At 35.6% G+C, this 22,469-nt stretch overlaps 1 protein-coding gene across 1 annotated transcript in view; it reads left to right on the plus strand.

The window, feature by feature from the left end:
• Positions 1 to 22,469, plus strand: part of LOC135211093 (peroxidase-like) — a 155,771-nt gene that overhangs the window by 126,979 nt on the left and 6,323 nt on the right. The window contains exons 3-18 of the mRNA XM_064244172.1: positions 1,648 to 1,782; positions 3,569 to 3,739; positions 6,377 to 6,493; positions 9,524 to 9,624; positions 10,318 to 10,488; positions 11,297 to 11,461; positions 11,827 to 11,939; positions 12,181 to 12,318; positions 13,296 to 13,397; positions 13,859 to 13,972; positions 14,342 to 14,474; positions 14,938 to 15,065; positions 15,821 to 16,023; positions 16,667 to 16,836; positions 17,520 to 17,628; positions 18,153 to 18,237. Of these exons, the coding sequence (XP_064100242.1) occupies positions 1,648 to 1,782; positions 3,569 to 3,739; positions 6,377 to 6,493; positions 9,524 to 9,624; positions 10,318 to 10,488; positions 11,297 to 11,461; positions 11,827 to 11,939; positions 12,181 to 12,318; positions 13,296 to 13,397; positions 13,859 to 13,972; positions 14,342 to 14,474; positions 14,938 to 15,065; positions 15,821 to 16,023; positions 16,667 to 16,836; positions 17,520 to 17,628; positions 18,153 to 18,237 (2,155 nt within the window). The remainder of the gene's footprint in view (positions 1 to 1,647; positions 1,783 to 3,568; positions 3,740 to 6,376; positions 6,494 to 9,523; positions 9,625 to 10,317; positions 10,489 to 11,296; positions 11,462 to 11,826; positions 11,940 to 12,180; positions 12,319 to 13,295; positions 13,398 to 13,858; positions 13,973 to 14,341; positions 14,475 to 14,937; positions 15,066 to 15,820; positions 16,024 to 16,666; positions 16,837 to 17,519; positions 17,629 to 18,152; positions 18,238 to 22,469) is intronic.

Here is a 22,469-nt window from a genome sequence, read left to right on the forward strand (position 1 = left end):
CTCTCTCTATATCTCTCTCTCTCTCTCTCTCTCATCATATTATATATATATATATATATAATATAATATATCTATATATATAGATATATATATATATATATGTATATATATATATCATTGCAAAGTAAAAATGAAGTTAACATTACATGAGACGGAGATTAACTCGTTTTATTGTTTGATTTTTTTTTATCTTGTGTAATTCTTTTTTCTAAATGAATGTAATATCAAAGGCCACTTTAACAAAAAGTAACTTTGCTGCCTAAATTCATGTCGGATTCCAGATATTCCTGCTTGCGAATTTATTATTTGGATTCCTGTGATATCCTGTTTCTCATCAAACGTAATTCTGCACCCGATGATTTGTGAGACCCCAAATGTTTTTATCACTTACCTGCATTCACTTGTGACTGTGTATTTCTTCATCACACGTCAATCTGATGGCAGGAGCAAGTGAGATTCTATGTGGCTTTGTCACATATGATTCAATGGTTGAATCTGTTTGAGGAGGTGTTTGTTTTCGACTCAAATATAATGATGATGTTTGAATTCACGAGACGTACATTATAAGTTTTGTTGTGCGCAGTTCTTGCAGCATGAATTTAAGTGAGGCTTTACGTGCGGGATTCTATTTCCCGGATTCTGTTTATCAACTAAACAAATGCAAATTGTTTTCAGTAAGAGAATTTTCGGTGACTAGCATTCTCATTTACTGCAGTAATGTGGATAATTTGCGTGTAAGTAATATGGGGTTTCAACAGTCCGCTTCCTAAAAGATAAATATTAGTAAGATATGATGAAAAATTGGATTTTATTTGCAAGTAATTGAACTGTTTCAGACCAACACGATCCCATTTAAGGTTGGTCATCGGTCCCAAGTAATTTTAATTACTTCTTCAGTTAGATCATAGCCTCTACGAGTGATTTACGCGACCTTCTTCTAAAAGTATTCATAAGTAAAAACCCTGTACCGAAAAAAATAATAATAATAATAAACATATCGCCTGAAAAAATTCACCTAAAAAAATAAAGTCAAATGAACTCAGCATTCAGAATCAAAATAAGGAGACCAAAACGCCCCAAGATATGAACAACTCTAACTTCATGTGGAGTCTGTATGCAGACTAAAATCTTGTATGACAAATGTAAAAGAGGATTTTATGTATGACCCAAAAATCAAATGACATTATGTAGCTGTCACACAATACTAAATATTCCTTATCATGCTGGATAAATGGATTCCAGTGCGTGGCTTCACACCTAAATCTCATATACCATTCCATTCCGTAACGGATAAAAGATAACCCTCTTACACGGCCACAATGAAATCCCATTCCCTTCCTATTCCATCAACTGACATAAAAGTCTTTTGTGTAATATGTCATTCATGTCAAAAGCAAAAATCTTATGTTTCAAAAAAAAAAAAAAAAAAAAAACTGGAAAGACTTCCCTTATCATCTATATCTACCAGTATGCATGAATTGTCTTTTACTTGCAACAGATTCCACTTTTCCCCTACTCCATTTCTGTTCTGTTGTTATTCCCCTAGAAAAATCTGTTGGTTTTTATGATGCCTTTGTCTTTTAGCTTTGCGTTGCCCCGTTCATCTGTCTTTTAAGTTTCTTTTTATTGCTTGTATTTTGCTTTCAGGTTCCGCCCTGGCGGCCGCAGCTTTAGTAGCTCAGCGGGACAGCGATCTGACAACAGCCATTGTGCCCTTTTAATCCCAGGACCCGGCAAATCGTCCTCCAGAGATCACGCCTTCGGTGTATTCAACGGTATCCAGTGAGTTCGCTTTCTCTCTTGGTTATATTGCTTTTTGTCGATTGTATTTTTATTTATTTATTTATTTATTTATTTATTTATTTATTTATTGCTATTCTTGTCATTTTTCTGTATTTCTCTTTACCCTTGTTTGTTTTTTTTTATAAATAAATTCATTCTTATTTTTCCGTTTTTCATGAGGATATACCACTCGAATGCTAAGATTAATTTTTTTTTATTTTAAGTTCTTGGACATCTATCATTCTGTATTTTTTTGAGCTATCCTTCTCTTCATATTTTATGTTCGTAGATAAGAAAAATGTAATAAAATTTTAAATTACTTTCGATTTAATGCACAATATTCGCATGGATCTAGTTGTTTTCAAATGGCATGTAAGATGATAGACTAAGCTACCTCCGTCATTGTAAACGTGAAGACAGTGCCTTAGGGCAAGCCAATGTGACAAATTCCGTCATTTCACAGGTAAGGGCTGTTCCTTTAGAGAAACATATGTAACGTTGTGGTGATTTACATTTTCCTAAGGCTTAATAGCATGTCCTTAAACAATGGCGTAGTTTCTTTAATTGCCGATTTATTTTGCTTGTCATTAACGTAAGAGCTTTAGGGTTCACAAAATGCTAAGGTGAGTTTTAATGATAGCTTTATTAGAACGCAGAATCTTGGTAATTGTGACGGTAACCGTTAGACACGTTGTAGACTCACTCCTTTCACGTCCACTCAGGAATCTCAACTAGGAATGAGCTGAAGAAAAATGACAAAATATGGTGCCTCCTTTTATTCGGAATTCGTGTCCACTCGCTTTCCTTACCCACGTGCAATAAATCAGCTGCAAATTTTACGTTCAACGGTGACTAAACTCAAAATTACCCTCTTCACATTATCGGAGGAAATATTTATGTGACCTGGGATCACGTTTGGAAATGGTTCCTCGGTTTCTGCTAGGTCATTCTTGATAAAGACTTGAAGGAAGCTCCCTTTGACTTATATGTATTTACCTGGGTTTTATCGTGGCTATGGGGAACCAGGATCGGAATTAGTTGTCTAGAAAGAAAATAAATCTAATTAAATAGAAAAAAAAAACTAAAATGAGCTATCTGCAGGATTTTTTGTTGTATGTATAAACCAGTAAATATCGGTTCTTTTTCGTAGCTTTTTATAAGGTGATAATTACTTGAATGAAAATAGGTGTCTTTGGAAGACACCTATTTTAAGTGAGGTAGGAAACAATGAAAAAAGGTACAGCGTTAAGAAACTTGAAGAAATGACATCATAGCTTATAAAGACACAGGTGCTACTAAATATACTGAACTTATTCCGAAATTAAAGGTAAACGACGAACCTGCCATTCCTCTAGATCTTGTTATTTTGGTAACATTGTCGACTGTAATAGAGTTAACAGTCATTTTAGCAATATGTACTCTCTACGGAATGATTTCAAAGCTCCTACCCTTAAAACAAGATTCATCTGTGATATTTGCTCATGAAATGATTGAATATAACTTTAAATCTGATCTTGACAGTGATTCTCTGTTCATTACGAATAAAGATGCTGTGATAGATCGCATTATGTAACGCATGATTTTAGAGGATGGCATGCAGAAGAAGACGAAGGTCTCTCTCACCTATCAGAAAGAAAGTTTCGCCTCCGTAATCACTGTGGATCATTACTTTCCAATTTAATGTACCTGCAACCTTACTCTTCTTCTTCCAGGAGTCACTCCGTAGTTACTGTAGGTTATAACTCTGAAATCGAATGTACGTGTAACCTTCATATTCTTCTTCCAGGAACCACGCGGTCGAGGGCTACACTTGCATCAGCTTCCAGAGCGTGAATGCGGCCTTCAAGGCAGCGAGGGACAAACTGGGCCTTCCGAGACCCGGGAAAAATCCGGATCCGGAAGAACAGTCAACTCTCGCCGTTGTCCTTTTGGAAACCACTCGAAACCTTGCCCAGGAGTAGGTGTCTCCGTATGGACCTGTCTTTGATTGCTTTTATATTTCATTTATTTATTCCTCAGGGTATCTGGGTGAAGGTTACTTATTTATTTTTACGGCTCTGTAGGGAAGTCAGTCCTTTAAGGAATTGAATAAGAGATAAAAAGACTCATTTTTGTATAGCTGATTGACTATTTACCTAATTAAAGAAGGGTTTCGGCTGAAATATGACTGTCATATAATTTTCTGTTTTCAGCTGTAATTTTCTAGGATATATATTTAGCATTTCTTGATTTTTGACTTTAAGTAAAAATATTCATCGTGTTTGTGTACCTCCAAGTCCATGCGTGTGTCACTGAGCTAATGGCTGCAGCATCTAATATGGAGCTACCCCAAAAAGTGATTATTCCCCATTTGCATATTCTCATGACAAGAAATGAAGTTGCAGGCCCCACACCCTCGCTAGTTAACTTCCTAGTGCAGCATCACAGAAAGAGTAACCTTGTCTTTGTGAAGGATTTCCTTCTTTCTTGCGAAAGTGCACGATAAGATTGAATGAAATGACGAAGCCATTCATCCTGAAGTTCATTTGTAAAGAATTCTTACGTTACTATTTGGGACTGACTGCATTCTTGAGGTCTGAGGACGGAGCTTTGACTAACCGATCAAGTGTCCAGATGGATTGGGTAGGATAGAGTATCAGAGGTAATCCTTATGATATGATTTTTTTTTTATCTCTTTTGATATACGCAAGAATACTTACTAATGAGAGTAATCAAGTTTAACGTTTCTTTCCCCAAGGAGAAGTTTGTTGATTCTTGTTTGAAAATGTATAATCATGATGTATACATTTATGTTTAAAATATGAATATAGCAAAAGAGAAAAGAATTGAAATAGGAAACCATGTATGACACACTTCTAGTTTTGTTACTTTTTTTTTTTACGTAATTGACAGTGAAGCGTAAAATGAAAGTTTCCACATTTTCCATTTTCCTTGCTAATGGGAATGGTCTTATTCGCGTCCTGTGCCACTTTTTCCTTACTTTTCAAGGTGGACTCCATTTGAAACATTTTCTCCACCTAGCTAAGTCAGAACATAAACTAATTGTATTAAACACTGCAAATTATATCTTTAACCTGAAAAATTGTAACTTATCTTATTTTGGAATTTCCCTTGACCACAACTGAAAATACCAGACAGGTTTTAGAGTGAAACTGGGTCTTATTGAGTCAGGTTTGCTCCGCCCTGAATCATGAAGCACCAGAGATTCTTTGAATCATTTCTTCTGTATCGCTTGCAGTGTTCTTCAGTTTCTCCTCGGCTTGTTCGTGTTTACCGATATTTCTTGCCTGCAAGCATGACTGAGTTATCAAAATAGATCTTCATTAATGTTGCATTTATATGCTGACTGTTGTTGCACCGAATGAAGGAAAAGCCATTTTGATGAAGTGAAAGCTAGATCACTCATAATTATTATGAAGTTAATCCTCCGAATAACATTATGTTGTGCCATTTATCTGAGTTGCACTGGATATCAAGTCATATGAGTAGACATTTTGAAACCCCAGGAATAGTATTGTTTCATTGGTTTCTAGGACGTCGATTGATGACGGTGCTCAGGAATGAGCTTAGAAAAAAGCTAAGATTTGGGTCACACGTCTGTCCCCCCTGGGGAAGGTTATCTTTTTTATTTTTCTAATCATCCTTTTTTCCTCTGCGCCTCTTTTAAGAGTTTCCGCCGCCCACTTCATCTAGCGAATGGTCTCACGCGTGACACTGGCTTCTGTAAAGAATTCCCATCGCACAGAAATGTCAAGAGTTAAAGATGATAGGAAGAATGTCAACGAAAGTGAAGAGGAAAATAAATCCAGTGACCCTGGACGTTCCACTTTCGGCAGAATGAGTTGGTAACACTGCCGAGTCGAAGAAGGGAAAGTCGTCTGATGTAAAATTATAATCAGCTGACCGCAGCGTTTTTTTCCCTCTTAGTATTTTTTGTTTTTCAGTTTGTTGGGTGTTGGTTGAAAGTGCAAGCAATATCACCTCTCATTCATTATCGATTTGTGTGAAGTGGAACCTCTGAACCTCGTTGCCTTTTTATTTATCTATCTCCTTGTCGGTTTTATTTTTTAAAGGACTATGATTCCTCATAGTTAAAAAAGTACGTTTATTTACTCCAGATTGTCTTCTGGGAATGCCCTTCATATTGCATAGAATGTAAGCAGGTCCCTGCTCTTAAAGGTAATACTTTTATGCTGTATCAAGTTGCCCATTGCATTAGATCGAATTACCAATTTTCATATCATGAAGGTTACTTTTGTGCGTTGCTTCGATTGTATGAAATATTGTAGTGGTATGGCTTTCGCCCACCGAGGTCATGAGTGACAGTAACTAACATGCACCTGTTGTCAAGCTGTAATACTTTGGCATATAATGGTCTGTTGTACATGGAATGGTTAAAATGAACAATACAAATTTCTCAGCCCAGTGTAGGAGAGAATGTACAGCAATAGCTATCAAAACCGTATAAATTCTCCAACATTTATACCCCGCGAGAGTAGATCTTTGAGGAAAATGTGACGTTCGATTTTTCATATTTTTGCAGGCAATTGTCTTTTGGGTCATTGTATTTCATTTTAATTGTTTTCTTTTGCAGATACAACTTACCGAAGGATGTTTTGATTAACGGCCTACCTCTTGTGGACTCCTTCAAAACCATAGTCGGCGCCGTTTGCCCTGATTTCTTCCCGCCATACACATGCCAGATATCCAAGTAAGAGAGAGAGAGAGAGAGAGAGAGAGAGAGAGAGAGAGAGAGAGAGAGAGAGAGAGAGAGAGAGAGCAAATTTGATATCAATGTTTTTTTAAAAAATGACATGCTCCTAGTTTGGTGGTAATTTATTTGGACACTCACATGCATGTTCGATTTTTCCATCTTTTGACAGAACAAACAGTATTAGCTCTTTTAAAATACGAGTGATGTATTTTTTTTGCTGTAGGAGTTCTTGTATGCGCACTCATGTCCCTCTTAACTAGACAGTGAAAGTAATTCTGGTTCAAGTTGATCAAGACTTTTTTTTTTTTTTTTTTCGTTTTATCTGAATAAATGCCTCATCACTTGACCGTCTTTGGTGCGTTCATTTTTTATTACAACTTTACTGTGGAGGATGAACCTTTTGGGTGATTTAATAACTATATATAGAATTGACAAAGACGACTTGCGGAAGGTAGGGACTTGAAGATGTCTCGAAAATAAAAGGTTTTCAATTGTGACTCGAACAAATTATGTCTATTTAGATACGGGGTTAGAAATAAATTATTTTGACACATTGATTATTACCAAAGTAACGCAATTGCTCAAGCTGTCTGTGAAGAGAATTATAATCGTAAGTCTCGCCTTGCGCGACTAGTTACAGCTCAGCAGAGGCTATTTTATTTTCTTTGTTCATCTGACGAAAAACTAGAGCCTCGTTCTGGGTCAGTCCACCATTAGAGGGGAAAAAATACTTAGCCGAACGAATGAATGTAAGCATACTAGTATGGTTTCACATGGGATTTACCTCGCGCTGTCATTGGAAGCTTAAAAGCTACAAGCGATCGAATTAATCTGTTTGTCTTAATAGATTACTTTGCATTGCTGCATTGGGCTTCTTGCTTCTAGTTCCATTTATAAGATGAAAATGGGGTCGGTGTCATCACCAAATCTTCGGTAGGAAAACGCAAATATGAACGCGTGTATTGTCACACACCTCTTGATAGGTGAACAAGTATAACATATTTTTCCTTGTCGTGTAGCTGATGTTGTTCGAGGTTACAGGTTTTTCTGAAGTTCTGCCAACTTTAGCAAAGACCGCAGTGTTCGGAACTCTTTCAATTAACTTAGAGGTGGTGTCCCGTTGACGCTCACTGTTTGCATTAACATAATATCCTTGGGGCCTAGAGTGTCGAGATTTCAAGCCTGCAGTGCTAGGGATTATAACACAGATTCCAAAATGTGTGGCGGGCATCTCAATAAATTTGAAATTGTACACATGCATATTTGTCACATGAAACTACTTTTAAAGTTATTTATTTGTTTTTTATTTTATTTTTTTAAAATTAATGACGGCGTCAGTAACGTAGGTATTTGACGACAATTTTAGTAGCTATAGTCACTGGCGTGACTATAGCTATAGTCACTCAATCAATCAGCAGTTTATTGTCTTTACGGTTTACTTGCAATATAAATAAAAAACACTATAACAATACAGTGATTAAACACTTGTAAAATTACTTTATAAAATACCTGCGAAAATACTCCTCTTCTGAACGTCAATTTTCTTGGACCAATAAATTGAAATACTAAAAAAAAAAAAAAAAAAAAAAAAAAAACAAAAAAAAAAAAAAAAAAAAAAAAAAAAAACAGAATATTAATGAGCTTTTAGTAGCAAAGATAAAAATGGAATATTGTCCTTGACATGAATCTCCCGTTCTTAATATAAAAAAAAAACATCAAAATTTCAATACATTCTTAAGGAAGAGGCGAAAATCAAGCTGATTTTGTGAGGCAAAGAAAATATCGGAAAGTTATTTTCGATAATGATTAATGGATATTGTAGCCGACTTTGTTCGTGTACAAAGGATCATTTAGATGTACTATTGTTCCCCATTTTTTTGTTCTCTTCCCATAGCCACGGAGGACCTTGTGCGCCTGCCCTTTGACATTCATTATGCATTCATTTATTCATCACTGTGTCGTTGATGAGTCAGCGCGATTTATTTGTTTGTAAAGAGATAACACAGCCAGCATCAGATGCTTGAAGTGTGCTACTGTATTTCTAAAAGAAATTAAATAGCGTGTATAAAAGGAATTTAAAAATTATGTAAACACGCTTATTTACTTTTCTCATGAATTTTTCTTGTCGTTGGGTTTGTCATTTAGGTGATAAAATCTTTCAGATAAAATCATTGGTATTTCGTCGAACAACTGCAATATCCTGAGCAGATACGAGAATCCCGCACTGTTGTAATGCTTCTCGCAATTTGTTCCGAATAACTGTTGAGTGTAAATGAACAGCACACCGTATTTTGCCATTAGTCTATAACAAACTTCCTGCCAGCTGTTTTTATGAAGAGACTGAGTATGATGACGTCATTTGGCTAGCCTTACTCATAAGTTCCCTGAAGACCGAAGTGCTCAAATGGTTGACTTTCATTACAGGGGTAATTAACCCGAATGCCTTTTTCAGTGACCCCTTTGTGGGATACTTTCTCGCCTCGCTTTTATCAGAAACTCGATTAGCAAATGAGGTGGGCATGAAACAGATACTGCATCAGTCAGGAATCGCTTAAGCCCTATTGTCCACTGAAAAACTAAGAATCTAAAAAAGGGTCGTGTTAAATAGGATACAGTGATGTTCACTAGTTTAGCATCGGTACAAATCAAATAAAGACACCTGATAAAGCATGCCAGAATTGTGTAAAAAATGAATAATAAATAAAAGAGCTCTTTTCAATGTCATATATAGCTGGCAGTTTAATCTCATCTGAATTCTTATTTTAATTTTAATTCTTGTAAGAGAAAGCGATAAAAGAAATTCATTACAACAAAATACATACAAAACTCAACGCATTCAAAAATACATACAAAACTCAACACATTCAAAAATCATACAGAACTCAACACATTCAAAAATACATACAAAACTCAACACATTCAAAAATACATACAAAACTCAACACATTCAAACTAGCGCGGAAACCAAGTACGGAAGACTCAAGTAACATTTCCATAAGCATGCTGATGGTACCTTTCCTTCGTCAGGTACCGATCATACAACGGGCGCTGCAACAATCTCGACAACCCTGTCTGGGGATCCAAGAACACCGTTTTCAAACGGCGTCTTCCTCCTGACTATTCTGACGGTGAGTTTCATTTTCGTTTACGCACTTGAATTTTTTTTTTCTGCTGTCCTTTCACGCAGCCTTTTCTTTCCCCTATGTTTGCGTAAAAGTATTTGGCTTAATTTTCTTTTATTTATAACCTAAGTTAGCATTTATGATTGCCATGAAAATTTGTAGCCTTTCGATATATGCTTCGATTCTGGGCATTTATCATTCAATTAGTATAAATCATGTTTATTGCTAGATTTTCAATTTTAATTATTAGACCTGATAGGTGTTCGTCTGACTAGTGGCATTTTTATGGCATTTGTAACATCACTATCTTGGTAGAAACAATTTGATAAAGAAAGATAAATGAAAGCACCTTTGGCGTTATATTCTGTCACTAGATAAACCATAGTCGTAGGTCATCAGCCTCTCCTTACTCTTTTTAAACCCCTTCATTTTTATTTCAGTTTATTCACTGATAGTTTTATATTTGGAAGTGGTAACGTTGAATCCAAATTTGTTTGTAACGTATCTCCGAACTTTATAAGTAAAAGGATAAATATGAATCAAGTACAAATTTTGTAAATATTTGTATGTACAGATTTATAGATAGAGAGATAGACAGATGTATAGGTAGATAAATCGACAATTGCATGCATTTTATATGAAAAATATCCATAATGGTAAATTTTTCTGTTGACAAATATCCCACTGTGCCTCTTGCAGGTATCGATGCCCCTCGTATTGGTCATGGAGGATACCCACTTCCTTCCCCCCGTGTTGTTTCTGCCCATCTGCATCGCGACGAAGGTCTCCACGATCACGCAGTCACCATCATGGCCGTAGCTTGGGGTCAGGCTATTGATCACGATTTCACATTAACGGCTGAGTCCAAAGGTAAAACCCCGTTCAGTTTGTTACCTAAATCGATCATTAAGTAAAGGGTAAGGTTTTGCCACATTGGATTGTCCCTTATGTACCGTAGAATTTTGAAAGTTCTGTTCAGTGTTTTTAGACCTTAAGTTCGAACTTATTTTTCATTCTTGTTTGTGAACTGCATTCCTAATCATTGTCAGGCTTTTTCCCATATCATCGTGGAATCAGAGGAATTTGTTTCTGGTGATTAGAAATTCATTTCTCGATATAATGTCGTTCGAATCCCACGATAAGCTGTAGGTCCCGTTGCTGGGTGACCAATTGGTTCCTAACCACGTAAAATATCTAATCCTTTGGGCCAGCCCTAGGAGAGCTGTTAATCAGCTCAGTGGACTGATTAAACTCAGAAATACTTAACTTATTCTATATCCACTGGAGTCATTATTATTTACATTTTAATTGTTGTCAATGTCTGTTTCATATTTATTCCAGCAGTCTTTACTGTTCGTTGCTTCAAGAAACCCACCCACAGTGGTTACTCGAATTAAATATTGTTTTAATTTTTTTAATGTTTCAACATTATACAGACACTAATTCATGGTTCTGTTTTTAGAGGAACTAATAAGCACTTTTGCGCTGTTCTGAGCAGAACGACTTTGAATTTTGTTCTCGTTATTTTTTTAATTCACGGTTATCGGTTGCTTAAGCTTTCTTCTCTTTCATTTTTATATTTTCCCATAAACCGTTCAAATTCCTAAAATTGATGGTTTCAACTATTGAACTGTATTTCGCCTTATCGTCTACCTCTCTTTTTTTTCTCCTTTTCTAGACCCAATTACCAAGTTGGAACCAAAATGCTGCGAAAATGAGCGCAATCATCCCGCCTGTTTCCCCATCCCCGTTCCCGACAAGGATCCATTCTACTCTCTCTTCAGACAGAAGTGCATCAACGTCGTGAGGTCTCTTCCTGGCCTTAAATACGGATGCAAACTAGGTAAGTGATTTTCGGAGATTGGTAGAGTTATGCAAATTGAAATGCATCTCTATGAAGAGAAAGGTGACGGATACGTTTTGATCTCTCTCTCTCTCTCTCTCTCTCTCTCTCTCTCTCTCTCTCTCTCTCTCTCTCTCTCTCTTTCAATGTTCACACATGTTCTCAATGCACAGGTCTGTGAATCATTCCTTTTGGAGACAAACACCACAGCTAAGTGAACAGCTTTTAAAATATAATGCGACACTGATTTCGTCGTTATCTGAAAGATAATGAGCAAGATATTTTGAATCAACAATTCAACCAATCTTCCATGACCTACCCGTAACAGTAATAATATCAACGACTAAACCCCTCGCATTTTCCAGGTCCTCGTTCTCAGGTCAACTTAGTGACTTCTTACTTAGATGGTAACTGGGTCTACGGCAGCGACGAAGATACGGCCAACAGGATTCGGTTGCACCGAGGAGGTCTCCTGAAGGTGAGCAGTTGATGTAGTATAATTAGAGACGCTTTCATTTTGTATTTTGATTGTTTGTCTGCTTCGTTTCCTTTGAGGATGTTTATCGGGTAGATTTGAAAGCAACTAAGTTCGAGTTTTTTTTTTATTAAATGTCAGATGTATTCGACAAACTTAACCAGACCTACTTCATTTCTCGCCCTGTTGCCTCTTGTCTTTGATGTACGCCCTCACGTCTTTTTCTCATCCCCCCACCTTACAGTCCTTGCCTGTCTTCCGCGAATACGGCATGAAGGATCTCCTCCCGCTGAAGCTTCAGGATCCCGAGGACGGCTGTATCAGACCCAACAATGACGTCTACTGCTTCGATGCTGGTGACGGCCGTGTCAACGAACAGCTGGTAAGTTTAGGATCTCGTGAGTTTTCTGTCGGTGTGGGCTCTAGTGGTTCGGATTTAATATTGCCTGACGGTCTCTCCCTCAGCTTGCTTTCAGATCTAAATCAACACACTCATTTTCCGGTCACTGTCTTCGTGAGCTGAGTTCGATATCACGGGAAGAATATTTAGGCATTATAATTGTTTATTAGTTTATGTACGTCATTGTTAGGACTACTTCCACATGAGGTTTTCCACAGTAAATTATAAATACATATCGGCTAGGCTGACTACTTTAAGCATAATTTTATCCCTGCATATTTCAGCAAAATTGGTGATGATTCTCTCTCTCTCTCTCTCTCTCTCTCTCTCTCTCTCTCTCTCTCTCTACTGAAAAATTGTTCACTTTAGCATCATATTTCTCTTATTATGCCTGATATTCTTAAATAACATATTATCCTATTTAGGTTCACTCTGGGCCTTTACGCTTATAGTTGGCTTCAAGTGGATTTTAGTGAAATAAGAAACGTTTTATGAAAACAGTTAAAGTTTATGAATAGTGAGCGATTTAATTTAATAATGTGCCGACAATTACGATTTAGCTCCATGCATATCATCATGAATTAAAGTAAGTTGAGTCATGCATGAAAAGATCTCTAGGTTAGAAAACTGTATTGAGTGTGCGACAAAATGTATAAAAATATGAATATCAGTATTTCATAGTCATTATAGACATTTATATATATACAGAGAGAGAGCCGGGGGAGGTAGAGAGTGCACGGTATAAATATGTGTGCATTCACATATAATATACCTGTATACTAGCCGTACGATATTCTATCCTATATGTGCTTTGGAATTATCAAGCATATTTTAAAATATCAATATACTGATTTTTGCAGTATCATTTGCTCTCACACTGTTTACATTTGGCCAGTGCATCTCATTTACTTCCATAGGAAAGTTAAGAAACTTACTGACGATAAATGTCTTTCCTTCAGGTCTTGGCTGTGATCCACACCCTGATGATGCGAGAGCACAACAGAATTGCCACCGAATTGTACAAGATTAACCCTCATTGGGACGATGAAACACTTTACCAGGTAAGTTGGTTTCTTCTTCTTCTTCTTAGCGCGCCTCTTCGTCAGGTATAGAAACAGTTTTAGAATGATCGAAAATCAAGACATCTTTCATGTTATATTTTGACATTCTTTGATTTTTATACTTTCTTCGTGCAGCTGCAATTGTTTGGAATCCTGGCTGTGATACTGATGTACATGATGCAAAAAGTAACTTTTTTGAACATTTATAGACTTTTGCTGAGCAGCTCCAAAATTCTCCAAGGTTAACAGATCTTCTGAAGTCTCTTTTGCAGATCTCTTAATAAGTTTTTTGATCAACTAGTCTGTTTCAAAGTATTTTTGTATTCTTTTTATATATTTCCAAAACTATTACAGCTGGAGTAACTACATGGCGTGGTGTTCATTATTTTTCATTATAATAAAGGAGCTCAAGTCCAGTAATGATATTTATTTATTTACTCGTTCGTCTTGTCTCGTTGCAGGAAAGTCGCCATATTATCGCATCACAAATCCAACACATCAGTTACAACGAATTCTTACCCATGATCCTTGGCAAGGACGTCATGACCAAATACGGAATCATTTTGGAAAAGCATGTAAGTACTTACTTCCCACACTCTTCACTTGCTTTCTGCATATAAAGCTATCATGGTGGGATTTTTTTTTATATATTCGAAGATTAGCTGTAATCATTACTTATACTATGTACAGCATTTTGTTGTATACTGAACTAATAAAACACTACAACTGTTGTCTTTTATTCAGCTATAATAACAACTCTGATGTCTTCCAAATTGTGGACAGGACTCGTGGGAAGTAAAGATTGAGAGATTCAAGGGTTAGCTAACCCAGCTACATACCTTGAAACTATGCTGCTGCTTACTACTGCATATTAAAAGCATGCACATGCACAAATTTTTCTTCATTCCACTCTAAATAGTTCGATTAAAAACTGTTTCTTTCAGGGTTACTTCGATGGATACGACCCCAAGATTGATGTCTCGATGTCTGCCAATTTCATTACTTCTGCCTTCAGATTTGGACACTCTCTTCTTCCCTCCACCGTTGAGAGATGGAGCCCTGGCAACAAATACATTGGTAATTTTCATTGTAGATCTGTAAAATAAAAAGTTGAATGTAGCATGTAGTACGAAGAGAGACAGAACTTCCCAGTTGAAAGATTACTTCAACTCATTTTTCCCATTTCAAATGAAGGAATGTCCTTTTTAGAAAAAAGTGTAATCCAAGACACCAAATAGATGGTATTTTATCTTAGATTCATAAACAGATCCATAGTATATTGAAATCGAATACCAGTAGCCTTTCCGTTGCAGTAAAGCACTACACAGCAACAACTGTCTTTCATTTTTTCACTGCAGCACTTTAAGAGTCCTTACTCCTTTGCTTTGATTAACCGACTTTTTGCCTTATCTGCTCTCTTTTTATTTCTTCAGTTTTATAGTACATTGTAATCGCTCGGTTTTGGCTCATTCCCTCATTTTTTGACTTGTTCATATCTGTCTATTGATACTTGAATCATCTCTTGATTTGTTCCTTCCAGGGTCTCAGCGTCTGAGTCACATGTTGCGTCAACCTTACGATCTCTACAAAGGTGGATGGTGCGATCAGTATATCATGGGTCTAACCAACCAGGTTGCGCAAGCTATGGACGACGCTGTCACACAGGAGGTGAGCCAAACCTTAAATGTTTGGGGTTGTTTTCTCTTTCTATGTATATATGTGTACAGCACTTATAAAATGCGTTATAATTAAAATGGGGATGTATTTTTTTGCTAAAAATATTGATTTTAATGCATATTATTCTTAGAGTGCATACTTATCCTGTGCAGTAGACCAGGTATTACTGACAATAGTTGAAAAAAAAATTGCCGGGATGGTATGATACCTGAACCCTTACATTTAATTACGTTGGGTTCAGAGCTCGACAATTAATTTCGTGTTGCTGTTTCGTCCATTTCATAAGAATAAGGCGTAATTCTGATTCCTCGTTCAGCCTTTGTGTAGTATAGGCCACTGGAAGTTAAATAATAGGCATGGCCATAGGACAGTGTCTGTGAAATGACATGAAGCATTATATATCAACTCATTTACTGCTAATGTGATGTTTAACCCCACCATTCTGGCATTATTTCTTAAGTGAATTTATGGTAGAGATCACAACTTACGGTTTTTTAAAATTCTTTTAAAATAAATGGATTGGTATATTCGGCCAAAATTTACTCAAAATTTATTCATTGCTTCATTGCTTTGGGATATCTTTACGAACTTTATTGTACTGAAGATGAAAGAACTCATTTATTTAAAATGTCAGTTACAAGCAATATATAAATACATGATTTTATATAATTTTTATTAATATGAAAAATCGAGTATTTTATCAAGTAGTTATCATAAAATTCAAACTTTTTTTGTATTTTTATCAGGTAACCAACCATCTCTTCCAAGATCCTGACAAGAAGTGGGGTATGGATTTGGCTGCCATTAATATGCAGAGGGGCAGAGAACATGGGGTACCTTCATATAACAGGTTTAGAGAGTTCTGCGGCCTTCCCAGGGCGCACAAATTCGATGATCTTCTGGGATCAATGAGCAACAAGACCGTTAATCGCTATGCTGACGTTTACAGGTGAGATTCGAAGCTGGAAATGATTGAGCTAGTGTGTGTTTGCGTGTGTGTGTGTATGTATGTATATATATACATATGTATATATATATAATATATATATATATATTTTATATATAATATATATATATATATATATATATAATATATATATTTATAAATAATATATATATGTATATATATATATAAGTGTGTGTGTGTATGTGTGTGTGTATCAATGTATATACATTATATACATATATGTATTTGTGTATATTATATATATATATATATATATATGCAAATACATACATACATACATACATACTACATACATACATACACTTTTATATTCACATACGGTTCTTGTACTATCAGTCAGGATACCAACTGTACCTTCATATCTAATTATAGCATTGGTCATGATTGTTAAGGTAATTATATAATTCAAATAATAATTTACATACAATGTGTGCATTATATTTAAGAGAAAAGGAAAATTGGATTTTTTTCTCTCATTCTTCTGTTACACAGTTACGTTTACTATTGTTATCCACTGTTTCTTTTTCTACATCTATAAAACTTTCTGTCTGAACGTAGTTATTGTCCACCCATTTATACCCTTCACATCCATATCTAATTTTTTTTTCTTTTTTTGTATTTAAAGGCATCCTGACGACATTGACCTTTGGAGTGGTGGAGTGAGCGAGCGCCCCTTACCTGGCTCTATGGTAGGACCCACCTTCAGTTGTTTAATTGGACTCACCTTCAAGGAACTCAGATACGGAGACAGATATTGGTATGAGAACAGAGGTTTCTCGTCATCTTTCACTCCAGGTGAGGAGCAGCTAATTCTGTTTAAATTTCAGGTGTTACAGTTATTTTCTTATTGCCCCCAGTTGCAACCCCTTTCATTCCTTTTACTCTACCTCCTTTTAAATCATCTTTCTTCCTTCTTGCTATCCACCATCTCCTAACAATTATTTTAAAGTGGAACTTCGAGGTTTTCTTCCTATTACACCTTTAAAACCTACCTATTCCTAATTTCCTTTCCAGTGCTTGGCCTTTGGCCTAAACTTTATATTCTATCCACAATGAACCGATTCCTTGTTGAATACGTTAATAATGAAGCAGTATGCACATTTAGGAGCTGAAATTGAAATGAAAGATTTTTATAGTTGGGTACTGATGACTAGAGTTGATAGTTTAATTTGTTTGGAAATTATGATTTACCCTGACACATCTGTATTTTACATTCTTTAACCACTTGATTGATATCTGTCACTACTTTTTTGTACTGTTGAAATTGATGGTGTGTTTGAAAATTATACTTATGAACTCAAGCGATAGGTAAGTACTGAAAATCAGATATTGAAGTAGCTTACGGTAAAGGAAAAATATTTTGGTAGTTGATTGACTGATAGTATTTAACTAATAAACGCATAAAAGCAAAAACGGTTTATTATGAATATACTCCATGTATAATATCCTAATTAGATGACCTAACTTTCCTTCAACAGAACAACTGGAAGAAATCAGAAAAGTTAAGTTGTCGAGAATTATTTGTGATAACAGCGATGACATCAAGGTGATGCAAGTGTATGCCATGGTGCTGCCTGACCATGAAATGTAAGTACTACCCTTTAGTTGTTGAGGTTAGTCATTCAGGAAGTTGTTTGAAAGGTTAAATACTCAACATTCACACAAATTTATATAATATACATACGATATATATATGTATGTGTGTCTGTGTGTATGTGCGCGTGTGTTTATCCATTTTTCTCTGGACTAAGTAAGTATAGTTTTATGTTTAATATTAGTTTTTTCTTTTGAGTAATTTTTCCTTAGTAAAACAAATAAGGAAAAGATCAATTATAAGGCCACTTCCTAATAATATTTTTACTTTTAAGTGGAGGGAATTGTCACGGATAATGTCTGTAATCAAGTACTTTTTAACTTTTTTATTTTATGTAGACTAGATAATTATATTAATTTATATATATTTCGTTATTTTTGCTTTAACAGTATTTATTGAACTGTTCCAGTCAGCATATTGAGCTGTATGTTTTTCTTGCATCATAAAACAAGAAGGATTCAAGAGGCGTCGTCACAGCAACTGACTAATGTTTCCTTTTGCCTGTCTCCCCCTTCAGCAACCCCAGAGTGCCTTGCAACTCTGGAATTTTGCCAAGAATGGACCTTAGCAAATGGCGAGATCCTCATGGACCTCATCCTCGCGTACGTCCTGTCTTCTAAAAATAGCTTCAAGTCGCCATATTGTTCTTCCTGCTCTTCACCTTCCTTCTCTCCTGTGCAGAACTGTCTCCTCTTCTCATGACTTCTGTGTGTGGTGTTGTCAATTAAGTTCAGTCGACTCAGTCAATATTCTTCCTGTTCAAATCTGAGGGGTGGATTCTCTCCTAAAACGGTCCTTTTGTAAATGCTTCATAAAATGTTGGTGGTGGATGGTGCTCTTCCTGCCCAGTTCTCCCCCCCCCCCCCCCCCCCCCCAACCACTCTTGCTGTCGCTGCTGGCCTTATAGTAAAAAAGAATCGCTGCTGTGTCTCTTCACTATTCATCGCTCCTGTGGCTGTTGATGTCATTCCACCTCCAACCTCCCTCTACAAAAAAGAAAAAAAAATAAAACCATTCAACAACTAACTACCTTCCATGTCACCTACGCCCGCTTTAATCAACAGAACCGTGACGATTAACATTCCCAATGGAAAACCCACAACATCCTTCTCAAGCAGTGCCTAAATCCTCATCCTGCCCCAATCCAAGCCAGTGACCTAGTCCCATACAACCTCCTCCTGTCGTCTTTCACCCGAGAGACCCGAAAAGAGTGGAGCATCAGCATCTTGCAGCTAGTTCCTCTCTTCAGCAGTGCTCACTTCATTCTTCTGGCCGGAACAAGCTATCAGATAAACTTTCCAAGTGCGTAGTGTCCCCCCTAAAGAAAAAAAAAAAAACTTTTAGGTTGGCAGTGCATGGAAAAAGAAATTTACATGGTTCGAAGGGGCTACATCCTGTTGAGATCCTCTTTTTTGTTCATTGTGTATTGGTGCTAGGTTACAACTGTCTCTTCATGCATAGACTTATATATCTATAGTGAGATTATCAGTATTCACCTATGACAATCTCTAAACATTAACCATTTTTTCCTCGAAAATTTTTAACTATAGATAGTTTTCTTTCTCTGCATATATATATATATATATATAAATATAATATTATGATATATATATGTAGAAATATATATATATATATATATACTATATATTATATATATATATATACATACACATATATGTATGTATATATATATGTGTGTATATAACGCATATGTATATTTTTTCATGGGCAGCATGATGCAATATATTTTTGAATACTCATGTTACATAGGATGTAAATAAAACCACGATTCATAATTTCACGTGATTTCAGGAAAAGGGATAAATGTGCTCATAATTATTACCTGTACATTACTTAATCTCGACCTGGTGTCTAATAATATTGAAAATCTTCACTTGACGGCATTCAAAGCTCTATGTAAGAAAATAGTACACTCATAGGACAAGCAGATTCCCACTATACAAAACAAGGCCATTTATTTTCAGTATACAGATAAAACTGCCCTGACCAGTTTCAGTGTTATTCAGATATATTACAAACTTCGTAAAGGTATCCTAATTATCTCAATATTTTCCCTCACCCATGTATCAGCATTAGACTTCAAATATTTACGTCAAACATAAGACATTGCACATTCCTTTTATTTCTTACTCCTCCAATATTATCTGTTAATTATTCTTTAAAACATAAATTTCTTATTCATCAGCGTGTTACTTATAAACTGGTTAGAGGGGGTGAATTCATTGGGAAAAAAATCCCGAATGTCGTTTTTTTTTTTCATAAGAAGTGCTAATCTAGCCTTATTCTATCAACCATACTGTAAATACGACAGATTTCAAACATCTATTAAACATGGTAATCCTTCTCTATTAACATTAAGTATTTATAACATTTATCCAATTCCTGTTGAAACTACCAAGAATAATTACCTTGTAATCGACGTTAATTTAATGTTAAAAAACTGTTTCATTTGAATTATTTTTACCACATAGTCCATGATGCCACAGTATCATCACAGAATAACTTTAGGTATCCTTTGTTATGGCAATCTTTTCCACATACAAATACACATTGTAAATTCTTAACACTGGTCAATGCTAATGTTTATTGCATATTATGTATATCTATCCAAGGACGATCTAGCCAATAACACTACAACCAACTGTTCTATGTCCATTTTTCTTAGTTTTCAAATCTCAGTCCCGACCTGAACTTTCTTATGCAGTTTGAAATTCAGATCTTTGGCTGAGATCATTGAACTTTCTTTAGAAACGCTGAGAGCCTTCAGTATCTCCCCAATAAACTCGATAATGGGGTTAATGATGTGCGTTGTCACTGTTTGTTCTTCTTGCAAAACATTTCTCACTTGAGGCGATGGATAAGGAAGCAGAAAAGGTTCTTCAGGGTCCAATTCTGTCTGACATAGGTATTTAAATTCCATTATCTCGACTTAGTTATGTTTGTTATTTCCAGAAAGCATCGTTGCCTGTGCAAAGTTACTTTTTCAGGAGCTTGATTTTTCAGATTAATTCACGTTAACCAGAGACATTGAATCAGCGTTTCTTTGTAATATGGAAAAGCTAGCCCATTCAACATAGGAAATAAATATACTTTGCTTTTTCATTTTGGAAATAGGTACGGTTTTTGTCACCCTCCCGTAGCTTTACTTTAACATTTTGTATATTTTAAAAACAATACTGAAATACGGTAATTTGTTACTCGAGCACTTGGCATTTCTTAACGTCTGTTTCCAAATTATTTTTTTTATGAATAATCCTATTATTGGTGGTGCCTAACTGCTTCATGTGGTGTCCGTATTTTAAAAGTTTCATTTTAGTTTTCCAGAAACTTTCTAAATGAACAAGAATTTCCCTTATGCTAAACGAAATTTACTTCGGATCAACCTGTTATCTCATCTATCCAATAAAAACTCTCGACTCCATTCCTTTGGAAAGTAATTTTGCACTGGCCGTTGATTTTCCTCTATGAATATGTTATACGTATTTTGATTTAATGTCACAAACTGCAGAAATTATAGTCTTGCTTTCAAGGCGACGATAAGGTTAAAATGTCCCTATTTTCCTCTTTTGTTCACTCATCTCTAGTGTAAGTCTTTTTACATTAAAGGAGTATTTTATTCTGTTCTCTCTGTAAATCTTGTTTCATTGTTTTATATCTTATTAGTGATGGTTCCCTTTCTCTGAATACAAGGGAGATCGCCCAAATTAGGTCAGCAGTTATGAAAATTTTAGTTTGTGTTCTGGAAACAATCTTATTTAATTAACCTCGGCAAACTCTTTAGAAGCCGAATAAAAATGTCTTTTACTTCGCTTCTAAAATAGAATGTTTAGTTATCAGTTTCTCTCTTGCTTTACCCATTCTTAACTCTTGTTTTCAGAACACAATCTTCATCTCATCCTTGTTTATAGGGAAAATCTATATATTACATATATGCATATATAGTAAGATATATGTGCATCTATATATATACGTATAGTTTGTAAACATTATGAAATGCCTAGTAAGGTCAACAAGGTCCTTTCTTCTGTCTATAGAATATTTATCGCAAAAATATATGAAATGTATGGCGGTAAGATTACTTGTACATAATTAAATACAGGAATACAGTATTTTGCATATTAATTTCTTTTATTCCTTCCCCACTCCTTCCTATTGCTTCTCTGCTCTATATGCTATATGTACATACGTAATGCAGTTCATTCAATGAGAAGTCAGTTGGTCACTGTCAGTGTTTTAGTCGCAATACAGCTGCTTCTTCTTAAGAGTCTACTGTCGTATGCACATATGTGAGGTTATTTTTCATTTCTGGCCAGCCAAATAATTCTTCATGGTCTGTTGTATTAAGTAGTTGTTAACATAAATGCCTTTAGCAAAACCTGCTCTTACTTTAAGCTTCATTTTCTGATCTTACATTCTCGTCTAAGGTCGACATGGCTCCATAGGCAATGTGTTCTTAACGAATAGTCACATTTAGTTGTCCCAAAAGGAGAGCAACAGGAAAATTAATTGTTAACTAAACTGGACAAATATTAAAAGGAATATGTTTATATGAGAGCTGATGTAATACCAAAGCTCCCTTAGGGAACATAAACCTTGCTTGCAAGCGAACACTCACAAACACCTCCTTAATACTGATCATTCCTTTTTCCTCAGGAACTACTCGCTTCAGTACATGTAGTAGTTGCTTAAAACAGTTCAAATGGTATGCTTTGCTGAAATTACGTCCCTCAATATTGTTTTTGTGACCCCAAAAAACTCAATGTAAACAGTAATTTCTACAGTGCAATTCAGAAAAAAATTCCGTTAAGCTTTG

Source organism: Macrobrachium nipponense, chromosome 4 (genome assembly GCF_015104395.2).
Source record: "Macrobrachium nipponense isolate FS-2020 chromosome 4, ASM1510439v2, whole genome shotgun sequence".
Classification (NCBI taxonomy): domain Eukaryota; kingdom Metazoa; phylum Arthropoda; class Malacostraca; order Decapoda; family Palaemonidae; genus Macrobrachium; species Macrobrachium nipponense.